Source organism: Thermobia domestica, chromosome 5 (assembly GCF_964235325.1).
Source record: "Thermobia domestica chromosome 5, izTheDome1.hap1.1, whole genome shotgun sequence".
Classification (NCBI taxonomy): Eukaryota; Metazoa; Arthropoda; class Insecta; order Zygentoma; family Lepismatidae; genus Thermobia; species Thermobia domestica.
Window position 1 is genome coordinate 310,878,987 of NC_137458.1, and position 12,164 is coordinate 310,891,150.

Here is a 12,164-nt window from a genome sequence, read left to right on the forward strand (position 1 = left end):
CGTATTTTGTGTTTCTTGATTTTTATGTTAGCATCTATATTTTAAGGGCTATTCACTTGCATAACACGTAAGTGCAAATCAAAACTTATATATATAAAATAATTTCAGCTAAACACAATAGCATGCCAAGTATAGTGTTCTTGTCTTTTTTCTAAAAAACAAAAAAGTACTCCTGCGGACTTAGGATGTTCTGCAATTCAGGTCTTAAATTATGTATGATGAAGACGTCGTTATAACGCGAAACAGATTTGGCTATATATATATATATATATATATATATATATATATATATATATATATATATATATATATATATATATAATTATACCATTAAAGTTTAGCAAACGATATTGCCCACATGTTGCAAATGTTTCCATAATGTTTTTCAACAGAGTCTTAGAGGTATGTGAATAAAGTAAATACCGACAAATTTATTTTCCTTTTCAAGAATCACCTAGCATAGCACATCCCATACACCATTCACATTGATATACATTATCCTAAGTACATCAACAAAAATCTCTGGACATTATCACTTTAGATATAGTTATATTTAATAGTATTACAATACTCATTCATATCTAAAAGAGGTGTACACTGAGCTATGGATAAAATCAAATTAAAGGATAAAATTTTTTGGCGAAACCAATACAATGTACCAGCGGGTTTGAAACTTACATTGGTCTATTGGGGTTGTAAATAAAAGAGTGAAACTTGTAGCAAGCGACAAGATACAATTGAATCTGTAGTTCTGAAAAGGTCATGAGTCAGAAAAGTAAAGTTTTGTAAAAAAAAAAAAAAAAAAAAAAAAAAAAAAAAAAAAAAAGTTTAATTTTTGAAATGGTCGACCTTTGTTTGAAAAACTAGAGTTTTCTTGTCATTGTACGAAATGAACAAGTTATTGTGAGCAATTGATGTTCCAAAATAAATAAATAAATAAAACGTTGAACTAAACCGAAATCTAAATTTTCTGACTTATGACCCTTTCAAAACTACTGATGCAATTATTTTTAATTAGATGTATGATTTTAACTTAAGTTTCATATTTGAACTAACAAGTTACTGAGCTGGGTTAAAATTACCTTTACAAAATACCATTATATCGATAGAGTATATCTTTTAAATTTTGTGTTGGGGGCAGGGGGCATCTCACAGCAATGCAAAACATGAAGAATGGTGCAGTTCCAGAATCTTTGAGAAAGCCTGCATGATATAATTGATTTTCCTTATTCTGCATAACATTTAAGAATGTAAGTACACTAGAGTTCCATTTACCCGAATTTTATGGGACCTATAGTACTTCGGTTGAATGAAAACAGTAGGACTAAATTAATGAAATTTAATTCATTATTGTGAAATACATTTGGTACTTTATTTTCACTTTTCTTTCTTTCTTTCTTTTAGTAAATACTTCTTTTTAGCCATTAATTAAATTCGGTTAATCGGGATTCCGTTAAAGAAAACTTTAGTGTAGAACATATTTTTAAATAAAAATAATAATAATAACTGGAACTTTCTTTAAACTTCGAATGTACAGTTGTCAGCAAATATATATCTACGTTCGTTGCACCATCTATTATTAATAATTTCAGAAAAAAATTGCTAATTACAATACTTTTTCAATATTACACAGAAAAATGCGTTATCTCTACGTAAAAAATAATAATAATAATTAAATTTAACCGCCATGTTTCGAAGATATTGACAAAGAATATATATAGGGTCTTTATAATATTTTTATGGTAACTCTATAATATTTATATTGCATCGCTGATCACAAGAAATACGGTAAGAAATAAAATATATTCTATTTGTGCAATGTACATAATCTTTAAATCGTTATGAGTTAGAAGCAGGGGCGTCATTTCAGATTTCGCTTGAGGGAGGCAAGAGCACCACTGACATAAGACTTTCACGTTTTGTATTAATATATTAGTAGACAATCTATTAAAGTATATGTATTCCTCAAACTCTTGGCGGGGGGCAATTGCCCCCTCCTGCCCCTTCTAAATGACGCCCCTGGTTAGAAGTGGTTGAATTGAGTTGATTTTGAGTTTAACGTCCCTCTCAGCAGACGGCTATATGAGACGGGATCTACTGATTAACGTGGAATCCGAACCAGATGAGCTCCAGCCGGTCACTGAATTCGGGTCTCCTACACCAAAGACGCGTACGCTAACCGCTTAGCCATGAGGGAATTCGAGTTAAAAGAGGTTAAAAACCCAATTTCCTACGAGATAGACAATCTGTTAAAAAATAATTATTAAATGGTATAAATTTTGTAAACATCATTTTAAAAAATAAGTTTTTTCGTTTTAATTTTTAAAATAGTTATGAACAAGGTATATATAAAGAAAGTGTTAAAACTATGTAATTACAAGTACAGCATGTGTTACTTCAAACATTGAAGTTCTTATGTGCTTTAGTTACGTCCAGAGATGGCCAATCCTAAAGCTCATACATGTTTCCTAAGTGGTAATGCTAACAAGTAAGACTTGGAAAATATAAGAAAATACTCTACCCTGCTTAACTGGAAGTCCAACCGGAAAACGACTATTAGGAAGACCTAGGTGCAGATTGGAGTACAATATTAAGATGGATCTCGCAGAAATAGGAATACAAAGTAGAAACTGGATCCATTTGGCTAATAACGGAAGTCAATGGAGAGTTTTTGTGAACGCGGCATTGAACCTCCGGCTTCCATAAGCCATAGAGTTAGTTACCGTTTCCTGCTTGCATGATATAGTCAAGGATCTATTGAACAAAATTGACTCGTCATGTATTGCGGATTGGCCGCCTCTGACTCTAATGATTGTCTTGTAAATGTTAGAATTATAAATAAAACATTAGAACATACTTTTAAAATTAGATACAACTAAAAACATAAACAGCAAAACAAAGCAATATATTAATCTTACTATTTCTCTTAAATAAATACATAGTATCACATGATTTTATGTTGCACTAATTCTAAAGTTTGATGGCAACAAACAATATCAGTTCCTTACATATTTACCTATAACTCTCGAGAGACTGTGTGTTAAAGGAAATTGGTATTTCGATGTCTTAAAAAAACTTACACTAAAGTTTTCATTAAACTGTAAAATATTAAGTAAAATTAAAAGGAAACATTGTAAAAAATATTGCCATATCATCTTCGTAAAATTAAAATAAAACATACAAGAAATAACACAACTTATGCTAATATAATAATATTTGATATTAAAAATAACGAATAATAATAATAATGTATTACTAAGTATTTTAAGGTGAATTTTCAGTGATAATTTTCGTTCGAACGGCAAACCAGTCAAAATGGTGCTTTTATTAAACGAAAGTTTAGAAGGAATACTCCCTGACTGTGAAACGGGTTTTGACAATATGAAACGTGGATTTAGAAGATTCCACTTAAGACTTAAGATTTGAAGATAAGACTTATTCCAAAAATGTAGTTGTTCATGATCATAGATATCAAAGTTATGGCTCAATAAAGATTTGAAGATAGTGATTCCAGAAAATGGTAAAATTTTGAGTAATAACTGCAAATACGTACCAATGTACTTAAATAATCAACCAAAGATGTTTCTAACATAGCATATACTATACAAATGTTAATCTTGAATGTCATAAGTAACGTAGTGTTGTCAATTCGATAGAAGATTCCTATTATTATTCAAATGATATTATACCAGATTAGTACATGTGCGAAACCTTTACATAATGGTGAATAAAATATACTGTATGTCTTGCAACGGAATATTATATTATAAATCGTAACTTCTGATGTACAGACTACAAACACATGAAGTGAGCAGAGTGATAATAACCAAAGGAAATAATTACAAAAAGTTTGGTATCGACAAAAGTGATTACATAAAGATCAGTCTAAATTCACTTTAACACATTAACTTATAATGCGTACAAATTGCCAAATTTCCCAATGGATTGCATAGGTACACTTCACGACACTTTGATTCATATGAAAGTTTTACTATTGTTTCGATTTATGATCATATCAATGCCTATAACAAGAAGATTACATAAGTATGCATTACGCTTTATTAGCTTGTTAAAATTAGTTAAACTCTGTGTTAAAACGCTGAGCATACTTTTAATCGGCGTAGAAAGCTATGGGTTCGCGTGAGAAAAATTCTGAACAAACTACACATAGCATTAATATTCTAGACAATAACACATAGCAACTGAATATCTTTCTACCCGGTTGTGAATTATATTTAAATACTTTTCATCCATGCATCACCAACAAATAAAGGATCATTTACTTTCTCCAACAACAATCAATCATTGTTTCCTTCAATATTAATAGTTTTTTTCTTGTTACATTTGGTTTTAATTCAATTATTATATGATTGCGTCACATTTACAACGATTCCTCGTAATTTTACTTTTTAAAAATTATTTAATCATTACAATATATAAGAAATAAACTGACATTATCAATATTTGTGAATAAAACATTTTAAAACGTCAATAGATCACACTTTCACTTTTTTCAAAGTATTGCAGAGATCAAAGAATGCTGTAATTTTCGAAATAGAAAGAACACTATGTAATGAACTAGTCAATTTATTTTTGGCCAAAGCGTAATGTAATTCTAACAAGTTACTATGGGTTTCAAGACGTATCCTTGGGCGTTGGGATAAACATTAGCAAGACAAACTCTCTCTCTGAGTAGTATGTACTAAATATACAACACTTCGCTTTAAGAACTTCGTTTGAACAATGGGATTTGAACCTAGCAAATGGTTGGTCACAATCTTGGAATTTTATGTATGGTAACCTCACTCGAAACGCCTGCACTTTATTTGAAAGAAATAGAGTTTATTTAATACTTCTTTAAATAGCAACCGCACTGTCCTTCCTACTCTTAAACAAATTCGTTTACATCTCGTTAATATATATATAAAGTCATCACAGCCTTGTTCCTGGCGGGAATTCGTCCTACTTCCAATTGCATGAGTAATTCATTGGAGGAACCGTGGCGGCTCATCACTGGTACGTCGGAACCCTGGGTTTAAAGCTTTGTTGTGGTAAAAACCTGTGTACATAGTTTTCCTCGAGGTACTCTCCTTTTTTTCACCGTTTATTCAATGCACCATTACCATCCAACTCACTATCACAGTCTGTCTTAGCCTTGGTGCAGGTAATGCCTCTGCCGTAGCAAGAGGTAGGAAGGATCGCCACTCGATATTCTGGATTCAAAGCTCCTGAATGCGGTTGGACTGTCTAAAACGCTCGGGTGTCTACGCTGAATATACCGCTCGGATGTAGAAGAGCTTTGATAGATCTTACAATCGGTGTATTCTGTTATATCAATCGGAAGAACGTTAACAACTCCTCTAGAAATAACAAGAGACCTGGTGTTGATAGTGAAAACCTTATATCACTGCAATCAGTGGTAAGAAGACGTTTGTCTTCTGTGAATCAAGCATATCCTGATCAGTATTTGAGAATATTTTGTCCTGATGGGCAAAATCAAAATGTGGGAAGCTACACTGGCACACTATTTCTTAAAGGGTGTATCCTATAGAAGACTGATATTTAACCGAAACTTAATTTTTCTTAGCTCCAAGGAGATGGTTGGCCAGCTTCTAAGAGCTTCTCCTCCGAAAGTATGTCTGAAAGAAAACACCGGACCTGATTATACTGCCTATCCTCCGGTGGGTAGCTGTGAAGTCATAGTAAACTCAAGAAAGATGCTTTATGTTTTGATCATTATTTCAAGCTCGATTCAAGACTTATCAAGGTAGGGAACCTGGAGCATTAGCTGTTGGTGACACACGCCACAATTCGCATTACTATCCCTTTAAACTATTGTTAGAACTCGCCAACGGGTACTATGCTAAGTGGCTCTGTTAGTGATTTTGCCATTTTAAACTATTGTCAGAACTCGCCAAGGGATACTATTCTACTTGGTTCTGCCAATGATTTTGTCAATGTTACTTTTTGGTCCGAACAAGCAGTATTTATCTGGTTTTTTAAACGTAATTCTCAGTAACATGTTTCATAAGTGATTAGCTTAGTCGTAACACAATCAGAAAGAAAAAGCAGTCGAGATTGCGCGTTGAGTAACTGTCATAAGAAATTTTCTGCATCTGGCCATGTTATTAGATCAGTTCCAATAACTGGAGGTTTCATTAAGCAGTGTGTATTTACTAACCTACGTAACATTTATATTCTTTGATTTCTGCAAATATTTAAAAAAAAAAACTTTAAACATGAGAGGAGTACTAAGTATTGTTTTTATGGCATTTTCACAAATTATTTTTAAAAAATGGAAAGTAAAATTTGAAATTATACGAGAGAACATAGGCAAGTTACATATTTGCACAAAGTAGTTTTTTAACATATAAATTGTTGGAAAGAAAGTGTTTTACAACATAAAATGGTATAGGATACATTAGTGCAAGGATTTTGTATTTCCATAGGTGGAAATAGGTCAGTATTTCTTTCATTAAATTTGATTCTCAGACATCATTCTGACATTAAAAAAATCAAGAATAAATTTAGCTGATTGCAGCCCTCACAGCATAGACACATCCGCTGGACGTCCAGAAGACCCGTATATCGGGATGTTTAATTTTTTTAGTGATCGTCCTAATGGCATTCAGATGCCCGCTCATGTCCCGAAAACGGGATTTCTTGTGTAAGATATTTCTAGACTCTTCGCGGCGACATATTAACAGGACAATTTTCGGCATCGAAATCTTGTTCCGTGGCAGGCATCTTTCATTGAACTCCAAAGGGAATAACAGGGATATTTCCACTATATTCGAAAACATTCTACTAGGAATCTGAATGTTCCCAAATATGTACGGGAACTGTGGGTCATTCAAACACCATTCCGTGGATACATTTGTGCTATACGGGGAACTTCTCGCTTTCCATCCTAATGGATACTATTTTATATTTAAGGTCAACTTTACCCCTACAATATGTAATTTTTCATCCATACGCTGTCTTATAAAGAATTTTATATTACAAACTCTTCGTCATGCTAAGCAAACAATAATAATTCAGTAGTTCACAACACAATATTTAAAAAAAGAAAAACATGTTTATAGTTATTTTCTTTTAGAAAATAAAAATCAGTCCATTTGTCGTCGAAATTTAACAAGCACACATTCACTGTTATAACACGTATAAAAATGGCCGTTAAATTACTTCGTATGTATGATCGTTCGCTCTTTAAAACTACAGTTACCTTAAAGTCGTCTTACCGTGTCGTTTTCTTGAAAAATTACAAATAACTTATCAAAATATTTACAATATTTCTTTAAAAATATTTTAATTATGTTTCTCTGTTTCTTCTGTGCGTGACAGAATCAAAATAATTGTTTCCATGTCATAAAGACCAGGACAAAAAAAAGAAGGCTTGAATAAATCAATTCGAGTCAAAAAGAAATTTCTGCAAGAAGAATCTTAAAGCACTGGAATCCTGGTCAAAATAACTATGTGTCAGAAGTGACAGAGTCGAGACGTTCCGCGTCCCAGGCGTTTTTGTTCTTCTCTCTCTCTGATAAGCTTGACTGACAATTCTGATTTGAGCTGCGTTGATCCTACTCTCGTAATGCTAGACTGCTTTAATTCAATACTTTCTGACTCGAGGTCTCCTGAAATGAAACTGTTTAATACTGGTTTCCTGTAGTGAGGCCATTATCAATTAAGAATTTGCGGTTGGGGATCTTCTGACTTTTGATCGTAGCAGCCCTGACTGTTCTATTTTTTTGAGTTTTGACTCGAACTCTTTCACCTCTGCCTTTTGTCGTGATCTCTTTGACGTGATTACCCTAACAGCTGCAGGGATCTTTGCTCCAGATTCCTGCTATTAAAGAAGGTTTCGTGGGTTCCTGTGGCAAGAAGTTTTCCCATACGACAGATCCAGGCACAAATAGTGGATACCACCCTTCTTTCTTTAGCTTGATTTTAACTGTGATGATGTTATTTCGTGCGCAAAGAACGGGGCTGGGTAGGGCAACGACTACTTGGGAGCCCCACTTGACTCGTCTCTTGTAGAGACAAACAGCCATGAGCATTTCGTCTCTGAGTAACTGCACCTCAACCTCTTCCTCGTATGAACTGACATCCGAGTCTGGATAGAGCTTTTTAAGAGACCCTACGTTGACTTGCTGTCCTGCAAAAGCTATATTGACAATTAATCTGTTGTGTAACGACTCGAACCTCTCCTCAACTTCTTGCAGCTCTTCTGTTGATTGAAAGAACCTTTGAGTTCCAGCCACTATCTGATAGCCATCTTTGGTACCTGGATATACCAAAGGTAAGTAATCACGACAGAGTTCTTTGAATATTTTATTAGCTTCTTTACAACGTGCACGAGTGACCGTGCAAAGTGTATTTGGTGGTGGTAATTGTCCTTCTGATATTAAATACATAAATATTGCAGAAACTTCTTCAACAGTTAGCAAACCAGATGGGGCAGGACCTCTTCCAAACTCTTCTTTACTAAGAGTGAGGAACCGGATCTTCTTGAAGGCACTCCCAAGAACTTCTCGCTGTAATTTTGGATCCAATGGTGCGTTTCTTCTCTCACATTCCCTCGCAGACCAGCGATATGATGCGTCGAATACTTCCAGTTCACTTTGTATATCCAGTCCATCTTGATCCAATATGGCTTCCAAAACGGGTAGCTCCACTTCTTCCAGTTCTGGACTTCTAAGGGCCTCACTACCTTGTTGACGGATAACCTAGAAAGAGTATGATTAGATATAATCATTCTGTTTAAATAAATATTCATAGCTACGTACTAACATGTGAAAATTGTTCTACACGAAAATACAAGTAACTTTTAACATTACTATACTGGTTCGGAACAAAACCCCATGTCACAGTTACAAAGCCAGATAATTATTTTCTAAATTTTAAAAAAAATTGATTGAAATCTGTTTAATAACCAGTACTACGACTCACAAATACGGTAGTAGTGGTTTGGCTTTATTTTTTGTTAAAAGTAACAAGCCCCTTGTGGCTATATGGTTCGTGTATGCTCCTTCTACGTGGGAGACTTGAGCTCGATTCCTAGTGCGATCTCATATAATTAGCACTCCACGATTTAAACTGTACACAGTGTGTTCCAAAACAACACCGACAACGTTTGGGAGATGAGTCCTGACACCAAGCTAAGTTAAAAAGTATAGACCAACCTGGGTGCAGAAATTCGTCATTTCGGAGTTATAGGTTGCCGAAAACATGAAGAAATGAACTTTAAACGTCCATAGCTCCAATATTATGAAACCTACCGTAACCGAATCAAAATTTCACTTAAGAACTAGTATGTGCTCTATCCAAATATAAAAGGTTCAGAATCCTGCGGTACTTCCGCAACAATTTTTATAGAGGTAGTTGGTGAGTACTTCAAATTAGGCTATATGCCCGTAGCCAAACTCCCTCTATAAAAAATGTTGGGTGAGTACCTATTTTTGGATAACGTACTTGTTAGTTCTTAAGTGAAGTCTTGAACCAACTACGGTAGGTCCCATAGAATTGGAGCTATGGACCTTTACAGTTCATTTTTTCATGTTTTCGGAAACCTATAACTCCAAAATGGCGGATTTCTGAACTCAGGTTGATCTATACTTTATGTCTTATCTTGGTGTCTGTTATATACACGTCTAATATGGAGTAACAAACTCAAATTCAATCAATCAATCAATTGAAAACAACTAGGCGAAATCACGAAAGAAATCTTTACCGTCGAAATCACACTTAAAAATTTCATTAAATCTTAAATCCTAACAATACGTAATTAATGTGTTATTTTATGAATATTTTGCCCTTAATTATGAAAAATTCTAAACAATTTCAAGTCAATAGAACTATCGATATTATTCAGTAACAAATGTGGAAAGCGAGACCTTTCTTTTAGCTCATACTATATAAGTAAAAGAAAATATTTTAGTAAATACACACCACACATCTAGCGGTAATACTTCGATTTACTTAACACAACTCTCAAGCAAGGGCGCCGATTTCTCTGTAAATTCGGGGGGCATTCAGATGCAGAAGGTATACTTATGAGAATTTTAAGACAAATTTGCATTCAAATTATGCCAAATATTGTATATTCATAAAGACAATAGGGGGCCCACATGAGCTTGGGGGGGCAGGATCGGCGCCCTTGCTCTCAAGGTTTAATTACACCACTTCAACTATCTTAAACATAACTTACATTTTGTAAAGCATTTCAATTTGAGTGGGCTCATAAAATTAGATATTCTTAATTCAGTACTTCATAATTTACTTTTAATTCACTTTATGATATGTGAGGGCAAGTAAGAAAAAATATCCGCAATTTTGACATAGCTCTTCTTCCATTGTTCACGCTGATCTCTGTGCTCGTGTATTTTATTGCAATGCTGTTGTGGTCATGCTATGAAAGTTTGATCATAATTCCTCTATTTATCTTCCTTTTGTTGCAGATAGACTATGGCCGCTCCGTTAGACATTTGCAGCAAAAAGGATCAACGAGCAGTGATCCGGTTTTTGTGGTCGGAAGGTGTATCAGCGGCCTCATTCCATCAAAGACTTTAGGCACAATACAGGAACAGTGTCTTGCTGTAACGAAGTGTCTACGAATGGATTGAAAAATTCGAAAATGGTCGCACAAGTGTTACACACAAGGAAGGAGCCGAACGACCATCTACGGTCACAAATGATGACAACATTGAGGTTGCACGTGACATCATTCTGTTAAAAACACGAGTGGCTATTGACTATTCTACCGAAAGTCTTTGGTGGATTGCGGCCCCTGATACACCTTTCGACCACAAAAACCTGATCACTGCTCGTTGTTCGTCTTCGGTGCAAACTTCTAATGGAGCGGCCGTGATCTATCTGCAAACAAAAGGAAGACAAATGCAGGGATTAGGATCAAACTTTCATAGCATGACCACAACAACATAATAATAAAATACACGAGGACACAGGTCAGCATGAACAATGGAAGAGAGTTATGTCACAATTGCGGATAATTTTTCACTTACCCTCATTTATAAAATTGATTATATAGTATTTACTGCTTTCCTTCTTGAAATTAATTGGATTTGTGTAAATTTGAATCGTAAAGTTAAAAAAAAAAATTGGTAGCAAATTGTTGCCAGGGAAACTAATAATAATAACAAAGTGCAGAAGGCTCATAATTTATGTTCTACCGATTTTCAAAGTGCGCTTATCTTTTTAAAGGCCATGCTGACACCATTGCTGTTGTTTATTGGACTACCAACATTGTCTTTATCGCCCAAAACTACAATTTACATTGGAACACAAGCAAAGGATTTCCATCCCGTTCTTCCTAGCAGGTTTTCCATAGACTATACTAAACGCAATGTTAACTTGAGAGCCGCATCACAAGCGCATTAATACATGTCAGCGCGCGAGCCTTTTCACAGGGAAGCGTTTGTATGTGTGTGTGTGTGTTTTGGTTTGGCTCTCAATCGCCAGGGTTTCAACTGGCGCTGTTCTGAGTTTCAGCTGATATGCGCGGAGCGATGATTTCTCGTCCTTTTCCTGGCACTTACGAAAAATATGTTTCTTGGTGTATTTGTTTTAATAATTCATGAAGACACGACAATAGTAATAAATGTATTGGAAATTCGCACGTCATGTATTTGCAATCCTCACAATTAAAACCCGAGAGCATGAAAACTATTTTGCTTATTCATTTCAATTGATTAAGGTAAGAAAGGATAAGAAATGAAGTTATTCTCATATATCTACAGCCACCCTTCCACACAATAAATTAAAAATACGATTTTTTTTCTAAAAGCACAGCAACTCTACATTGACACTGAGTAAACCACAGCGAACCGGCAACAATCATATTAACAATTTCTTCAATAGTTGTGTCTGCATATTTTTCTTTTAGTCGAGCGTACAAATTGTTGGCAATTTACTTTGCTTGACTTTAAAGAGGTTTCCCTTCCTCGTGTTTGCGATAATACTGAGAAGATGATAATTCGGATTCATTCATATTTTCAACTTCGCGCTTAACACTTTTCATGGTTTCAGTTTCAGTACACCCACGTACTCACTCTAACGCACGCGCGAAGACGATATTTGGCAGAGCAGTGTTACTCTCTGCACAAAAATTGCAGAAGTTACATGTGAGTTTCGTTATTTCTTTTGTT

The 12,164-nt window shown here is 34.6% G+C and overlaps 1 protein-coding gene across 1 annotated transcript in view; it reads right to left on the reverse strand.

Annotated features, from left to right (window-relative positions):
• Positions 1–327: 327 nt before the first annotated feature.
• LOC145686780 (BTB/POZ domain-containing protein 6-like) overlaps positions 328–12,164 on the reverse strand; it is a 70,228-nt gene continuing 58,391 nt past the window's right edge. Inside the window, exon 5 of the mRNA XM_081760438.1 lies at positions 328–8,726. Within this exon, the coding sequence (XP_081616564.1) occupies positions 7,812–8,726 (915 nt within the window). The 3' untranslated portion in view covers positions 328–7,811. The remainder of the gene's footprint in view (positions 8,727–12,164) is intronic.